Raw genomic sequence first — 18,566 nt, forward strand, 5'->3', positions numbered from 1 at the left:
AAATAAAATATTAATAAATAGGCTAACTAAGACGAGATGGTAGAGGTCAGAAAGTTGTTTTGTTGTGGTTGAGGTTTGGTCATGTTCAACTGATTAATACACAATTAAGTATTCAGTAAATAAAAACAAAGCTGTATTCTGCTCCTACATCACGAATCGTCACAATTAGGACTGTCAAAACTAGTCTTAATTGTCATGCAGTTAAGCAAAAATCACTTTAAATTCATCATATAAATCCGACTGCCAGCATATGTTAACAATACAATCACAATTTAGACAAACCGACGTTACCGAATCAAGGCATGTTTAAGGGGAAAGAAATATAACACGGAATAATAAACCTACTTATGCATATTTTTTTGAAAGATCAAGTTCATAGGTCCTTGAAGCCCATTAGGCTATAAATCGTCCCGAGGGAATAGACATATACGTTTCTAATTACGAAAATACCCTTCATTTACAGTAGACAGTAAAAAACTACAAAGAAATGAAGCAAGAAAAATAAAGCAACAATAACAATTAAGTACAAAGTTCACGCTAACAAACTGCTTAATATTAGATTCCCATCGTAAGCTAAGGTTACATATGACGTCATTGTGGGAATAAACACTTCTTTACACTTACAGGTTGTTTAATCAATGATCAACGTCTAGGGTTGCTTGATCATAAAATTCTGACAAAAGTCCGGATATCACCAAATCCTGACAATCCTTTCGAAGGCCGCTAAGCCCCTTAACTCGCCTTCATATGTTGTAGCTACAGCATAACCTTACCTAACGAAACTATTGGTAAGTTGAGGTTCCTAATAAGTTTTTGGCAAAAAAATAATGTTTGATACAAGCTTTAATCGCCACAGGCAACTAGTAATACTCATCGAGACAATTCTAAAAACCCCAAAGATAATTAGGTAGAATTCCTATGGCCACCTCGTGTCTCCATCATTAAACCAGCTCGTTGGTAGCATAATATTGCATTGTCACCCGACTTACATATGTATGCAAATGATCAGCTTTATTGGAAGTTGGGAAGTGGGTCAAATTTTACTTGCAAGATTTGACCCGTACAACCTTACATAGATAGGTACATTGCAAGTTAAATAAAAACTTGTAAAAAATAGTGACACTCGCCAAATCCCCTCGCAATCTAAGGACCAAAAATCTTCACATGTTAGGGGAAATCCTGACGTATAGCAACCCTATCAACGCCTGACCATTGTGGCACGTGTGACATGTGGACATTGAAGAAACGCCGTGTATGGATATAAAATTAGACCAGTAGAGCAATTAATTCATATACTACGACATGTGTAAACAAAACATATGTGAAGCGTTATGTTTATAATATAACCGCGTGGGGTTATTTGGATAACGAAAGATTGTTTAAAACTATGATTGCCATAATAGACATGTGATTAGGAGCTTGACTGCTGTCACTAAAGGTACCTATGTCAATAATAATTATAGGGTGTTTAACCTTATTTAGGTGAACTGAGAAAGATGTCATAATCGACACCCGCAAACATCAGTGGTTTACTCTAATTATGAATATGAGTTTACATAGTATACTTACGCAAGATTGGACAATAATTAAAAGTATACCGGAAATCAAACATCAATGTTGTTCATGACACACGTCAAGTTGCTGTCACGTCAAGCGGCTGTCGAAATTTTTCTCGCATAAAATTTTAATTAAATATTTAGGTTTTTTGATCCAATTTCGGTTCAACTGTCTGTCTGGATGAGTGAATCTAGTCGAGGGTCTCGCTCTATGAGCGTAAAAAGTGGAATCCTCTTCGATGATGTAAGTGGGAACATGGATTGGGATCGCGCAAGTTTACGAAGCCTTCCTGAAAGGGCGATACGAAAGAATGCGCGTCTAGCTGAAAAACGCAGCTGTAGTGACCAGGGCCCTGACAGCGAAGGTGATGATAGCGAAGGCAGTTATACAACCGTGGTAGCTAAGCGACTACGCAGACGATTGCGGACAGGTATACTTCAGCACTCAACACAAGGTAATGTCGAGTCTGAAGGTATAAAAGAAGAGTTTGAGGTAGCCCTTACGTCAAAAGAACCGTTACCCAAACAAATTGCTATGGCAAAATTGCTACGAGCAGAAAACATAAGTGGCATTTTGAGAGTAAAGTTCAAAGGCGCGTACAAGGTACTTATACAATTTTCTCTTAGTACGCAAGCTGAAAAATTAATAAGCTGTTCGACCTTTAATAATGAGAAGATGAGTTGCCAGTGGTCAAACCAAGCTGAGTACTGTTTTGGTTTGATTAGAAATATTGACCTAGATATAGAGGATGAGGAACTGCTGAAAGAATTTAATGTCTCGCAGGTAGTCTTGGCAATTCGTCGCCTAAATCGACTTAATGAAGACGGCCAATGGGTTAAAAGTGAAGCCATACGTATCTGCTTCAAAGCGACTTCCCTCCCGTCTTATGTGTACGCGTATGATTGTCGCTTTAAAGTAGAGCCGTATATATTTCCAGTATCACAATGCTCAGGGTGCTGGAAATTTGGCCACCGAGCACGTACATGTCCGACCAAAAAAATCGTGTGCCCTAAGTGTGGAAAAAACCACGAGAACTGCAATACTACAGTAATGACGTGTATCAATTGTCAAGGCGCACACATGGCACTGGATAAAACATGTCCAGTGTTCTTGAAAGAAAAGAGACTAAGAATGATTATGAGCAAACACTTCTGCACATATAAGAAAGCTATGGAACTTTACTATGAGCAAGAAAGCACCTCTACAGAGTCACCAAGCGATGCGATTGATAACACCCAGTTAAGTACGAATACGTCGTATCGGGATGCCTTAACTTCGCAAAAGTCTAGTGCAGTAGTCTTTACACCAGATATTAGAAAGGAAGAGGACAAACTGAAAGAGGTTCTTCCCTTAGCCGGACCTTCTTCTCCAGTGAACAAACAGCCAAGGCAAAAAATCAAGGCAAGGAAGCGCAGAGAGGAACCTAAATGTGACCTTCAACAACCGGCTCTACCATCGGCAAATCAAGGTAAACAAGAGGGTGAAGATGAGAAAGAGAAGAGGAGAAATAGTACGAGATTTCGAGAGATACTTCAAAAACTTAAAGAGATCTGTCTATCAAGACAGACATTGGAATGTAAAGTTAAGGCTGTAGTTAGTTTTTTGATTGAACAAGTAGTGTCATTTGTCTTAGACATCGTGAAGGGCGGTGACTTGTTAAATATGTTATCTATATTTAATTATGGATAATAGCCGCAAAGATTATACTTTAAACTTAGTCCAATGGAATTCACAAAGTCTAAGACCCAAATTAACAGAATTGGACCTTTTTTTGACACAGGAGAAGGTTCATATTGCATTAATATCTGAAACGTGGCTTGAGCCTGGCTCGGCATTAAACATAAGCGGCTATAATATTTTTCGCAAAGACAGGGATGACTTACATGGGGGAGTCTGCGTAATTACTCACAAATCGATAAAAGCTCAGTTACAGAATATTAATTTACCAAATACTGAAATTGAATGTATAAGTATAAAACTTTTAAACTGTAATATATTACATAACGTTGTTTTAGTATACTGTCCACCGAGAGTTAGAACCACTCAATCTGATTGGGACTACATTTTCACACTTTTTCCAAGGAAATGTTTAATTGCAGGAGATTTTAACGCCCACCACACGAATTGGTCTTACAGAACAGAAATAAGGGGCTCCCAAATTCTTGACGCTTCACTAGAAGCTGGGTTTGTGTCAATTAATAATGGTCAAGCCACTAGAGTCAAATCGGTGAACGGTATACTTCAACAAACTTCACCAGATATATCTTTCGTGTCCTCAGATGTCGCAGGTAATTTTACATGGAATGTTATTAGCGAAAATCTGGGCAGTGACCACTTATTTATTAAATTAAAGATTATATATCAGGAACTCAGAGTAATGCATAAAAAACGAAATTATAAACTAGCTAATTGGGATTTATATAGAGAGCATTTAGAACGAACATTACGTCTCCTAGAAGGAGACCGTAATGTACAAGAAATGTATGATAACCTTACTACACAAATCAATCTAGCGACAGAGGAAAGTATTCCTTTTGTTAAATTATGCCCGTATCCAAATTCAAAATTTAGACCGAAACCTTATTGGAACCCTTCTTTATCGGCATTGGTAGCAAACCGCAGGCTCGCGTTGAGCACTTTTAGGAGAAACCCCACACCTCACAATTTAGATATTTTACAACAAAAATCGGCTGAAGCAAAGAAGGCTATACTACATGCAAAGAGAGAGAGTTGGCAAAATTACTGTAGTAGTGTAGATGAATCTACAAGTTCCTCAGAAATGTGGCAGCGGATGAGATGGATCAAAGGTTTTAAAAAATCTAGTTACAACTTTTCACATGAAGAAAAGTCAAACATGCTAAGCAGCCTGGCCCCAGACTTTGTTCTTCCACAAGCTCCCGTGTGCTTTTCGAACAACCCTATTTTAGACATCAATTTTTCTATTCATGAGCTAAATAACTGTTTAAAAAAAAAAGACACAGCACCAGGAGATGATGAAATCACTTACTCTATGATATACTATCTACCAGACTCAGCAAAAAAATATTTGTTACATATATACAATCTTATTCTAAGTTCCGGCGAGCTGCCTTCTCAGTGGCGAGAGATTAAAGTAGTTCCCATACCTAAACCAGACAATAATCCAAACTTACCTCCTAAGATTAGACCTATTTCACTAATATCATGTTTATGTAAGACTCTCCACCTCTTACTAGTTAAAAGACTTGAATGGTACATAGAATCAAATCATTTTCTATCTCCGTGCACGACAGGTTTTAGACGAGGCCAGTCATCGCTGGACTGTCTGACTAGAGTTGTCACTCACATACAAATCGGTTTCACCACAAATGTTCCCACACTCGCTTGCTTCCTGGATATTGAAGGCGCTTATAATAATGTCCTAATTGATCAATTAATGAACATTTTAGATGACCTAGGAGTTGGTAAGCGGATATGCAAATACCTGTGGAATTTTCTGAGTAATAGGATTCTTATAGTTAAAGATACTGTCAACAGCCAAGAAACAGTAATAAGACATACCAGCAAAGGCCTAGCACAAGGCGATCCACTTTCCCCGCTCCTTTTTAATATAGCTACATCGAAATTGTGCCGTGACATCACAAACGTACATATGTGTCAGTATGCAGATGATTTTATATTATATAAAAGTAATAAAAATATCGCCCTTAGTCGCAATGCTATTCAGGAAGCATTAGATTATTTTGTAACTACCTTAGGTACTTTAGGTTTACAGATATCAGAACAAAAATCAAAATTTTGTATTTTCAGCAGAGGGCATAAACGACAACAGGTAGAGTTAACAGTAAACAATATGCCTTTAGCTTCGGTCACATCTTATAAATACTTAGGCCTTTGGCTTGATAGGTCACTCCGTTGGGGCAAGCATATCAATGAAATTACAGAGAAAGTACAAAGAAACCTTAATGTCTTACAAGTCTTAGCTGGTAAATCATGGGGCCTACATCCTAAGCACTTACGTAGAATATACATCGCGCTAATTAGGAGCCGAATCGATTATGCTAGTTTTTTATACGACAACAGTGCAAAATGCAATACATATAAGCTAGATAAAACACAAAACAAGGCGCTGAGGATTGTAGGCGGCTTCATACGAACCACCCCCATCCATAGTATGGAAAGTGAAATTTGCATTCCACCTTTATTTGTCAGGAGGCGATTTCTTGCAATTAAGTACCGGCTGAAAGCTCTTTCCACTTCAAATAACGAAACCAACTCCCTGCTACACAATTTAACTTTGCTCAATCAGAATAGGTACTGGGTGAATAAAAAACCGCCTCTTCTAGTCACCGCTGGTAGGGATGTTGCAGATGAAACCATATTCTCATCTGACTGCCTACAAATGTTTTCTCTTAACACGTGGGTATCAAATATAAATGTGAACAATCTGGTTACCTCCAATTTAGACTGTATAAGTGACTCTAAAAATACTTATGAATATAACTGTCTTAAATATAATGTCTTAGAGGAGTTACGTCAAAAGTATAAGGATTGGCAATTTTTATACACAGATGGGTCTAAGAGTCCGCTTGGAAAGGGAGCCGCTTTTTATGACACACGTAATCCTTTATGTGTCCAGGATAACATGTTTAAGGTTGTAGGAGATGTTTGTGTGATGACAGTAGAACTGGTCGCAATCTCGCAAGCACTTTCCTATATCTCTAACAGGCGAATTAGAAAAGTAGTAATTTGTACAGATAGTAAGAGTGCTTTACAACATATTTCACGATCGATTCGTGGACACAGAGGGGTACCGACTGTCTATGAAATTCTTGAAAAGATCCTTCTTTTAACACAAAATAATAGTGTAGTACGACTGCAATGGGTTCCTTCTCATATAGGATTAACGGGTAATGAGAAAGCTGATCAGCTAGCTAAACGGGCAGCAGTAGACGGAAATGAAACGGTCATCAGACCGAGTTATTTAGAAGCTTTTAGTCGCTATAGGAGCACAATCCACTTACTATGGAAGGAATACTTCAACGAACGCTCTAAAGAAAAAGGGATTTGGTACAAGGCCATTGCAAGTGAGCCTCCGCGGATTCCATGGTGCCTTAATACTGACGAGGGTCGAAAGACTGTCGTAACAGCGCATAGATTACGAACTGGTCACGTGCCCCTCAATAAATTTAGGTTTCTAATGAAGCAGATCGACTCTCCTAACTGCGACATCTGTGGATCAGTAGAAGATGTCTATCACATTCTTATAGAGTGTAGTAAAAATCGTGCCCTTAGGGAGGCGCTCATAACTTCAGCCAATCTAATGCCATATGACATTGGTGCTTTCATACACATACTCAGTCAACCATCATCAGACACGGCACAAATGGTTTTTAGATTGGCTGGAGTTATACTGAATAAATAGGTAGATTTGTTTTATTTTAAATATTCACTGAATTTTGTAATTTTTGGAAGTACTCATAGGAAGCGGACCATAGGGCCGATATATACAAATGTATGAAGGTCCTGTTAAATAATAAATTGAAAAAAAAAAAAAAAAAATGTTGTTCATACTAATCTTGGCAGAACCTCAAGGCTTAGTTTGTCAAATTTACACATATATACATTTTCTATACGCAGACCCATCTTCGTCACGTATCCACTAAGTTATAATCTCATTCTACCCACATGGAAACATTCTATACAAACCAAGCTATAACTTTCGAGTTTATCTCGCAATTCTCGCATCTCGCTCGCACTCATTACACAATGCATCGCTAAAAGGAGTCAAGATTACCTTTACATATCAACAGTCGACGACAAATTGTAACTAGGCATTTGTGGCCTTATTAGAAGGGAATAAGGTGCAAAAGTGTACACATTTTTTTACATCGACACTGAAAAAATCGGGTCAAATAGATTAGGACATAATACTATTGTCTAAGAGTTCGAAGATGGAAGGCGTTGAGTTATTACGCGATACATTTCCTGTTTACTCAAAATAATACTTGTAGGCGTGGATTAAGACGAAAGATACCGATTATTTTGTATTTTTATTACGATTAATAAATTGTTAGACTTGCCTCATGATATTCCACATCCATAAATAGTTAAATACTAAATGCTTCCAATAAGAATAGATAATTGAGTGACTAAACATACCTAATACAAGATATTAATTTAGTGTGATTGTAATGTAATACAAATTTTAATGAAATGTAATAAAAAGCTATTATAAAAAAGCGTGAATCAGACAAAGAAAAAAAATTAAGCATTTATTTGATCTGAATAAAAGCACGCAAGGAAACATTGGTTCGAATTAAAGCATTGATTGATTGGTTTCGTTTCTATAAGCTGCAATATGCTCAAGTTAACATAAGCCCAAAAGAACACGAAGTGTAACATTATACCTAATTAAGCATGGGCATACAGGTTGCCATGCTGGCCCCAGGGCCAAAGCTACTTATCCCTGCCAAATAATAGTTCCGGACTGCTCTTTAAACTTAATAAAAATAAACATGGCGCTAATGTGTTGAAAATATCCATAAGCGTGCCGGAAACTACCAGTCACGACAACATAAACTTGAGAACAATGGAAACGAATCTTTTTGTATGGATTTCCATATAAAATGTCCAATTTTTATTGCTCTTGTGTGTAGTATGCACGGAAAATAAACTGCATACAACTTAATTTTATTCTTCATGAAAATATATAGGTAGTTGACATTTTTTGAAGGCATTTTTCCTATTTTTTTTTTAATTATTGGGGAAGTTATTTACGTACTTATGAATGTTATTGTTTTATCAGTGTTCAAATTAGGCAAATGTTGGAGCTGTTTCACGCACTGCGACATTAAGTCCTAAATATAAAGGCTTATGTTAGTTTTCCTTGTCATAATCGCAGTTCTTAAAAAAATGTGTAAGTGCAAATTATAATCTTCACAATTTCTAATACCTAGTGACTAAAGGTTTTAGAGTTCTTTAATGTTGTCCTCGACTTTAATCCAGAAGGTCTAGCCAGCACTGAAGAAAGGCGTTATCGTGCAGATTTTTACCAACAACCTTTTACTCACTGTAATGATGCGCCACGTCAGACTAAGTTCAATTCCCATCGCTAATCGACAGTCCTACTCGGCCATATAACCGTGACCTCAAGATTTCTCACATTTAAGTATGTATTAGCGACCCGCCCCGGCTTCGCACGGGTTAACAAATTATACATAAACCTTCCTCTTGAATCACTCTATTTAAAAAACCGCATCAAAATCCGTTGCGTAGTTTTAAAGATCTAAGCATACATAGGGACAGACAGACAGCGGGAAGCGACTTTGTTTTATACTATGTAGTGATGTGTAGTTGAAGATTATGCTTAGAGACGGACTCTCACCTGTGGTCAGAAATCGATCGGAATATCCTAGTGCGTAGGTTTCATAACATTTATTTAACATTTGAACCGAGACTTTTAAGCACTCATGACAACTAAAATTAAACCTTATCTTCATATAAATAAGACCTAAATTAGAAAATAACAATGCACGTTGTTACCTAACCCGTAAGTGATGGACTAATTTCGATGCACGCTTTGAGATGGAATCTAGAAACAGTATTGTCGGGTCATTTGTTTTGTATCGCAACCTGGCCTACATTCACATATATTTTTTGGTAATATTGAACTTACGAGTATAACGCCAATCTTCTGTTAATGTTTATTTTACTATTATTTTTTTGATGCAACTTTAATATAACTTTTTATGTATAATATTACAAGCATACTTACCTATTTTTTTTAATAATACCTGAAAACAACCATTTAATTTAAGCGTTATCGTTTGACAAATAGACCGAAAAGGTTCCGAAAACCTTGTTTTGTGCCCGTAACCGAATAAAAATACCTAGTATTGAAGACACACGATTATCATATTTGTTGTATCTAATATACATATCAACAAAACATACGAGCATTCAAAATCTATAACTTAGCGGGATTAAATATAAAGACAAATAAATAAGTAGGTAGACCAAAAAAAGCGTTACAAAAAGTCCACGGAACCCATAACGCGACACGGTTTCTTTTAAATCAGTCAACTAAGCAACGAATACTCGATACTCGTTTAAAACTTAAAACCTCATAGTGTTGTGAATAACGCTTATTTTTAGGCTTAACGACTCGAGCCCTCAAGACTCGTAAGTCTTGAAGACTCGACTATATTTGAGAATTGTATTTATTTATTTGACGCGTATGGATGTAAGAAATCGTCTTTGCCGCCTGTGAGGCGTTAAGCCTCGACAGTCTTAAGGGTTCGAGTCTTTAAGCCTCAAAATGAGCGTTATTCACAACACTACCACAGAGCCTATCCTCGGAATGTGTAGTCATACTCGAATAAGTCGTATTTTTTCTGAAACCGATCCGCGGCGGAACAAAGACAGACACCCGGCGAAGTAATTTGTTGAGAGCTCTCGGCCAATGACTTTGGAAGGCAGGTTCAGTTTCAAAGATACGTACAGACTGACGGACTAATACGTTTCTCGTTACAAAAGGTAAAGTGAGTTATATTTTTAAAAGGAATTCGGAGTTTCTTTAGGTTAGAAATCTTTTATACGTCGGAGCTTTAGAATTTTTTCGTATAGTAAAAGACAATGATGAAAAATAATCGATTTTTAAGCCTAATAAAGATTAAACGTTTAATATCTGATCAAGTATTTCTTAATCGAATTCAAACTGTTGTGAGACATACTAACATTGACGCTACTCGCACTGTTAGTGCTTGAGAAAGGAGACCTGCCCTAGTAGCACGGTCACATTTTTATCATTTGTCACCATGCCTGTCACGTTCTAACAAGTATGTAAGTGCGAAAGTGACGGGCATAGTGATAGTCGATAAAAATGGAACCGTGCTGAGCCCGCTAGGTTCTCCGAAACATGTCGCGCGAGTGACTTAAAACAAGTGAGTCTAAACCGTAAAATTATTCAAAGTATTTCTTAATTTGAACTATGTTGACAAAATGTACAGTATTTCCGTGTACTTTTATCGAATATTCATTGAATAAAGCAGGTAGACCAAGAAACCGTTAAAGTTAAACGTATTCGATTACATTCAGTAGATACCAGCTATTCCATTCATAGCAATTCCGAAAATCACCGACAAAAGCTAACAAATTTTTTGTGGTAAATACTAAAAATCCAAGTTTATTCTCTCAAGATATTTTAAATCTCTATAGCGCCTGATAAAATTTCGAAGGCAATCTTACATTTCTTACACTAAAAATATTCCTAAAATTTAAGGACATTTTGTTTGTGTAGGATTTAGGACATTTTAATTAACCTAATAACTTCGAATAACTTGTTTGGAATTCGCACAAAGTTACTTTAAAAAATTCTCTCAATTAAAATTCTAACATTCAAAAAGTTCTAATTTAATTAAACTTTATAAATAACCGTTACTCGATTTACGTAATTTGAACACCGTTTATATAAAATCACAAAATGAAATATCAAGCGTTACACAAGATGAAACCCTGTGTGTGTGTTTAAAACCGGCACACGCGGCGTTAACAAAGAAAAACAAACAAACTCACCAAAGCAATCCAAATCCGTTCATTAAAAGCAAATAATTATTCTTCCAATCTTAAAAACAATTCAAACTACACAATTAAAACTAACCTAAGCTACACGACACTAACTTATAACTTAGAAATACAATTTGGCGTTGACTAGAATTCCGAGCGCACAACCGTTCGCGGCAACGGTCGGATCATAACTGAAACGGGGGTCAAGTTTTGGAAAAAGAATGCAGGCAAGGCACCCATACGTTACGGACGAGATGACTACAACAAAAAGTACCCTACTAGTTATATTACCGAAAACTGACGGTTCTCAAACATCTGTTTGTGTAAGTGTTAATTACTTTTTTATGTTCTACGCGTAATTTTAAGGGAAATTAGTTTTTTTGTTTTGTTCCACGCACGTTGAGTCGGGCGAGCGAAGGTATTGTAGTCCAATGCTATTTTCGTATCGGTTATAATAACGTACATACTTATTTTTTTGTTTTAGTAAAGATCTCGCATACAAGTTTTCAAGGTAATCGGCCCGCGTTCATTGTACCGAGGAGTTATTCTACTTCGTATACAGATTAAAGTTTATGGACGTGTTTTTTTTTGTTTTATTCACTTTAAGCGAATGTCGTTGTGCCGATTATATTCAATGTTGCGGCCTGTTATCGTATAAGGCAGTGATTTAGATTATGATGTAATCAGTCTGTTATTCATACATATTTAGACTAACGCCAAATAAGCCTCCCACCAATTATGTGTTTCTCCATGAGTTACTAGAATGTTTAATTGTTTTTGTTAACGTATACAACAGGTAAATGACACGGATTTGCGTACACGTGGTGATTGTCGGGTTTGTCGACCTCAATATGTGATGTTCGTAGACATTTCTCGGAAGGTACAGTAAAATTTCGGAATAATCTCTTCTTTCCTACGATAACATGTTGCTTATAATAGTATTTTATGCAACCGTTGTTTAAGAGAGGTCAAAAAAGGCGAGTGGCGTGATTAACAATTTGAGGCGAAGCCGAAAATAAAATATGAAATAAAAAAAAACATGTCTATGGTTCACTTATTTGTTAGAGATGATATTTAAAATAAGGTTGGCAACACTGTATTTATTTTCATTCAATATTTTTTAAGTGGTCATTACACGAAGTATCGTAAAATCACCAAAAAGATACTGCGTGTATGCACAAATTCTTTTTTGGGGAATAGACTAAAGACTTGTCTTTACAACTATAAGGTAGGGTTTTAAAGGTGTGTGCACGACCCTTTAAATGACAAATAAAAGTAGGGGAGTAGAAAAAAGTTACAAATGAATATCTCATTACGCCTTTAGTCAGGTTTTATTTACTTAGCCCTTATTGTGCGGGCGTGGGTGAATGACGCATCACGTAAGGGACATTGTCACTTATGTAGGGTTGCCAGAGGCTGTCCATTAATTTTGCTTGCGTAAAACAGTAGTCAGCATATTGCAATATTTTTTTCATAATACTAAGCATTTAAATATCCGATAAGTAGTAAAAGTCTGCTACTTTTCGATGCTAGTCTGATATTAATAAAACCGGCCAAGTGCGAGTCGGACTCGCGCACGGAGGGTTCCGCACCATCAACAAAAAATAGAGCAAAACAAGCAAAAAAGCGGTCACCCATCCAAGTACTGACCCGCCCGACGTTGCTTAACTTCGGTCAAAAATCACGTTTGTTGTATGGGAGCCCCACTTAAATCTTTATTTTATTCTGTTTTTAGTATTTGTTGTTATAGCGGCAACAGAAATACATCATCTGTGAAAATTTCAACTGTCTAGCTATCACGGTTCGTGAGATACAGCCTGGTGACGGACGGACGGACGGACAGCGGAGTCTAGTAATAGGGTCCCGTTTTTACCCTTTGGGTACGGAACCATAAAAAACTAAACATTAACTTATAGAGAAAAAAAAACAACTAAAATTACCGTATTTCATTTTTCAATTTAACTGACGCAAAATAAGTTAAGTAGTAAAAAAAACTGTACCTACAGATGTTATGTAACTTTTTATACTCTAATCTTACATAGAAATCTATAGAGAAATTAGATGTGTCGTTCTAGTCTACGGTGTATATTTTTTTACTGTGGCAACCCACAACCTGACGCGGCATTGACAGTTGGAGTCGCCTGGTGAATTTGTAAATCTTTGCCAACGTGTTATTGGCTGTGGCCGCAGAATACATAGTTTTGCTATTGTCATTCCACGTTTGTAGGGTTTCGTTTTTGCAACGTGTTATTTTCAAGGCTGTAATCTGATAGATAAGACGACGTGTTCTAGAGCTGATTTATAACTATTTGTTGGACTTATATTACGAATTAACCATAACTTTCCAAAGCGGGTCCAAGTAGAATTCTATGTGTAATGCTCGGTGTATATTAATAACTAAAGAACGGATCACATTAACATATAAATACATACATTACATAGATTTTGTTAACCTTGTCCATTAAATAAAAACAAACCTATATAGGTACTAAATTGAACACATTCATCTTCTAAAAACAACACGCATTAAAAAGCAACATGCTTTTTTACATTAATAAAACGATCGCAACAGTTGCAGTAAATTCAAAGCAACACAAAACACGAGTCACAATTCATCGTATTCCTTGCAGTTAATAATAAAAGTTTGGGAACCGCGGGCGGCGGGATTCGAGTTTTGCAGCTGCCGCCGCACACATGCGCGGGCACATGTGTGCATTGCGTGTGTGTGTGTGTGTGTGGGTGTGATTAACGTATTGTTGTGTTGTTAATTGATTTTATGTATAGCAACTGCTGATAGATTATAGTTTATACATAATAAAATATGTTTTTTTTGTTTAAGTGTATTTTCAATTTTGAGAGTAAATCGATGATATTTTAATTGGCAATTTGAACCAATCCAATAACGATGGCGTGACGTCAAATATATTCAGAGGGCTAACTAAGCAAGGCTTATTCCGCTTCCATTCTTTTACACAAGTTGCAGGATCAGGTTTTTAGGGTACCCTTATAGGATCACTTTGTTATCCGTCCGTCCGTCAGTCAGTGTGTCAGTCAAGACCCTTTATGTCGGGAACGTATGGAGGTATGGAGTTGAAATTACCATACTTATACCCAGTACGGCTACCATCAGTTTGGCACTGACATAAACGCCGTCGAGAACGTAATTTACTTTCTATACATCTCGCTCGTACTCGCATATTTGTGCAAACGAGATGTATAGAAAGTAAATTACGTTCTCGATAGCGTAAATGTCAGTTTTGACACTGTCTGTGACTCATGGTACAGGCTCAGGTCTACAGTCCCTTGAAACTTTTTTCACAGCTCAAGATCAAACTTTTAAGTACGTAAAAAAAGATAGGTATATGAGGAGAAGAGAAAAGGTAGGTTTATGCCGTTTATGGGAATGAAAATTTATAGGTTACTTCCCGTTGACCTAGAACTATGACATTTGGCGAGGCGAAAAAAATTTTTACGGAACCCTCGGTGGGCCAGTACGACTCTCACTTGTCCGGTTTCTTATTCTTAAAATGTAAATATAGTCCTACAGATTGCTTTTACTTGTATCTTAATAGGTATAGGTATTTCTTATCTACATTACAGACGGATAATGATATAATGCATAAAGTGTCATTCAATAGAACTTGCGAACTATGTAAACAAAACTTACTAGTAATTTGACATTCAGTGTCAATTTTAGTATGGCGGTTTGTTTACATAGTTAGCAATTTCTATTGAATGACATTTTAGGTATTAATAATTTCTGGTAAGGAAAAAATGCTGAGATGAGGCCATTTCGTGGCACTTTAATCTTATTTTGTGTTTCTTTTATATTATGTATTGTCTGTGCTTACGAATAAATTATATTCTATTCTATTCTATTCTATTCTAAAAAAAAACAGATTTTAGCTGATATTTTCACAATCTTGCGTAATCTACTACATATTTGTATAATAGCAGGGTCAGCAACATCCAGTTGTTTTCCTAAAGCTGTCTCTTCTACTGAGGTAGGTATGCAACAAAGACTATTCTGTCTATCAATGTATCCAAAGGTAAACTAGTTGACTACGGAACCCTAAAAAGTGGACATTGCTGACATTATTTCTATGCGACTCATCTGTGTCTTAAATTCACTAATACTCAAACCTTCAACATTTTTGTCCCCTAAACTCTTTTACGTTTGACCGTCAACACGACCTTTATGTAATTTCAATCTCGCCCCCCCGGGAGAAAACTGACGTATCCCAAAAGTGTCGTAATAGGGATATCGTACGCGCGGGAAATAAGACTTGGATGGGAAAGTTGGTGAGCAGTAATTGTCGATAGAAGTTTGCTGTCCGAGGGACATTTCGGGACGTTGTGGATTGTTTTTGCGGCATTTCTGTCATTTGGGACTACGTTGGACCAGTCAACGAACTCATCACCAATAGGTATATATTTTTGGCCTGCACAATTTTTGTAACACGTTTAAGAAATTTGAATTTACTAATAATGCTCATTTTCAGATGTTATTTAGATTCGAGCTTACAAATGAATGTCCTTTTGCTGTTATGTTGTTATCATTCGCTCGTGAATCTCACTCGTACTTATAATATTGGTTCGAGCGAGATGCATTGCGAGGCGTGCGAGTACATAACATTTTTTAAAGTTCTAAAGGCGGGATTCCACCAGTGTGCGGCACTAGCATTTTTGTACTGAATATGCTTGTGTTATGCCGCCTTTACGGCTAGATTATAATTTTAATAAACGTCAAAAATTTGATCTCGAGACGATACGGATCGGGTCTGTCAGTGCCAAAATGACGTTTCTTCAATCAAAAATGTTACTTTTGACACTGACAGACCCGAATTATATCGTATATCGATATCGAATTTTTGACGTTTACCTATTAAAAAGTGAATCAGGCCGTATATGCTGCTCCGAACAACGTGGAATAACTGACAATTCAAAAATATCAGCCTAAGTAGACGATCGAAGCGGAGCGTTCGGCGTGGCGTCGGGGTCAGGAGTAATTTGAGCAGCGTGCACTAAGGCCGGTCTTATACGTTTGCATTTGCTTAACTTGCACGCCGCATGCCCCGCCCCGTTGCACGCCCAACTCGAGCGTCCACTCAGGCCTTAGTGTAAGGCTTTAAACAAATGCAAACGAATAGGAGCGGCCTTAGTGCACGCTGCTCAAATCACTTGTGAGCCCGACGCCACGCTGCACGCCCCGCCGAACGCTCCGCTTCGAGCGTCCACTCAGGCCTTACACTTACACTAAACGTGTTGAAATCGGACATTTTCTAGGAAACACTTTTAATGACCGTCTAGCAAACGAAACTGGATTGTGTAACGCCGCCAAATAGCGCAGGTGTGACTCAACCAATAAAACAATGAAAGGATACTCCGTAACCCTGACCTCTGGACAAATAATGGAAAACTGTGTAGTTAAAAATTCAGTCAAGAGTACCCCTAAATATATACGAGTGGTGAATGTTATGAAAGTGAAATAAAAAGATAACCAGCATCGTAAAAAGTGGAAATCAGACATCTGTCCCTACGTCCGTCCTTTTGTTCAAAATCCATATTAATATTATCATCTAGCCACCCAGAGACCTATAAAAAGTTCTCCCGTTCTATGCTAATTTGAATCTTTACTTTGACAATTCAAAGTTCAATTTGTCTTGGCAAGTTTTGACATCTGGGCGGCTAGAGGTTAAAAATGCGAAAGTAACTCTGTCTGTTACCTCTTCACGCTTAAACCAATTTAGATGAAAATTGATATGTAGATAGTTTGAGGCCCGGGGAAGAACATACCTATTTACTTATCGTAGTTTTTATTAATCATCATTCATCATCATCAATACAAGAAGACGAAGTCGCGGACAGAAGAAATTGTATTTAATAAAACTGTTTCTACACAAAATCATATAAAAAAAAACACCTAAATAACTGAGCTAAAAATGAATATTTGGGTACTGTACTACATTTAGTTAAGTGATTTTGTACACTGTACCGTGTTTAGTTCTAAACTGTGATGATACACACGAATACGGAACTTACCTGTAACAAATTTAAAAAAAACATTAGACATAGAAAAATATGAACAACCACCTATTTAGAAATATCAAAACATTAAGATAAGTATATAAGTACATATTATTTGGAGCTTTCCAATAGTAGGTGTGTGTGTGTCCAATAGTGGCAAGAAAAAGTGTATCGGGTTGATGGCTCCTCTACACGATGGGCCAGCGCCGGCCACTTCAAGGGACGCATTTATAGAGGGAGCAAGTGATATTGCTATCTCATTCTACCGCATGGCTGCGTCCCTTGGAGTGGTCGGAGCTGGCCCATCGTGTAGAGGAGCCATCAACCCGATACACTTTTTCTTGCCACTATTGGACACACACACACCTACTATTGGAAAGCTCCAAATAATATGTACTTATATACTGTAGAGGAGCCATGACAGACGCTACGAAAAGTCACGTGACTATTTCCATACATTACTTAAGCTTCGATTGGCGTTTTCTACCAAAGATTGTCATCTTGTCTTTCCGAGCCCTTACGGACCCTGAGGTCACTTTACACTCGCTCTCAAAATCTCACACGCAATTTTGTGCAATCACACACGCGCTACCGGTATTTTGTTTTATACAAGAGGAAAATGGGGATACATACGCACGGACCGATTAGGCATTCAAATATCGTTATTGTTATCTTAACGTGGTATGTCTATAGGCGTCGCCTTAAGTTACGTACTTAAATACCAAAAAAATATTTTAAGTCGGTAAAAGAAACGGATTTAGCCGTGTACCTGTTTCAAAGGGTTTCAGGTAGCCAGACAGTCGGTGCCGTAGATTGGTGGTTGAAACAAGGTCGGAGTCTTTACAACTTTAGGAGAAATTATTAGTCCCATGTGTAAAATAGAAAAATAAACAAAGTAAGGGTAACATTCCATTTCTGGAACTGAACTTTCTACTGGTACTGAACGCGTCGCTGTTACTGTCAATTTCCATAGTAAAATGAACAGTCGTGCAGCTGCGGTTGGAAATGGACTGTCACCTTTAGGCTCACGGTTTTACCTATAAATAGTACTTATTAAGACGAAAGTACAATATGAGATAAGAGAATCACCGAAACCGACAAAACCTTTCATATAGGCCCTTGGTTGTAGTATATTATCACAATACTCCAGTTGCAACAGAAGATGACGTCACGGCCACCTCGGACCGCAAAACGACATGTGCTGGTCTGTATCGCGGAGGTCCAGTGCTTTCGGATTTTTAACATGCCTGCACATGCCTCGCATATGGCGTTGGCACGGTGAAAATATTATAAACAGTATTTTAATAGTATGCGGTGGCAAAAATGCTCGTACAAATGAGTTCTTTGGAACTTTAAACGAAGTAAGCACATACTATTTTATTTGATAAGTAGTAAGGCATCCGCTGGCTGGCGCGGGTGCATGGAGCGGGCGCACG

The 18,566-nt window shown here is 37.4% G+C and overlaps 1 protein-coding gene across 5 annotated transcripts in view; it reads right to left on the reverse strand.

Moving 5' to 3' along the window:
• LOC134654559 (brain tumor protein) overlaps positions 1-18,566 on the reverse strand; it is a 532,623-nt gene that overhangs the window by 124,692 nt on the left and 389,365 nt on the right. Inside the window, exon 1 of one of the 5 annotated variants that reach the window (XM_063510015.1) lies at positions 11,113-11,488. The exons of the other annotated variants lie outside the window; for them this stretch is intronic. Within the exon in view, the coding sequence (XP_063366085.1) occupies positions 11,113-11,135 (23 nt within the window). The 5' untranslated portion in view covers positions 11,136-11,488. Of the gene's footprint in view, positions 1-11,112; positions 11,489-18,566 lie in introns of those variants that run through there. 5 annotated transcript variants of the gene reach the window in all.

This window comes from Cydia amplana, chromosome 15 (genome assembly GCF_948474715.1).
Source record: "Cydia amplana chromosome 15, ilCydAmpl1.1, whole genome shotgun sequence".
NCBI classification, from domain to species: domain Eukaryota; kingdom Metazoa; phylum Arthropoda; class Insecta; order Lepidoptera; family Tortricidae; genus Cydia; species Cydia amplana.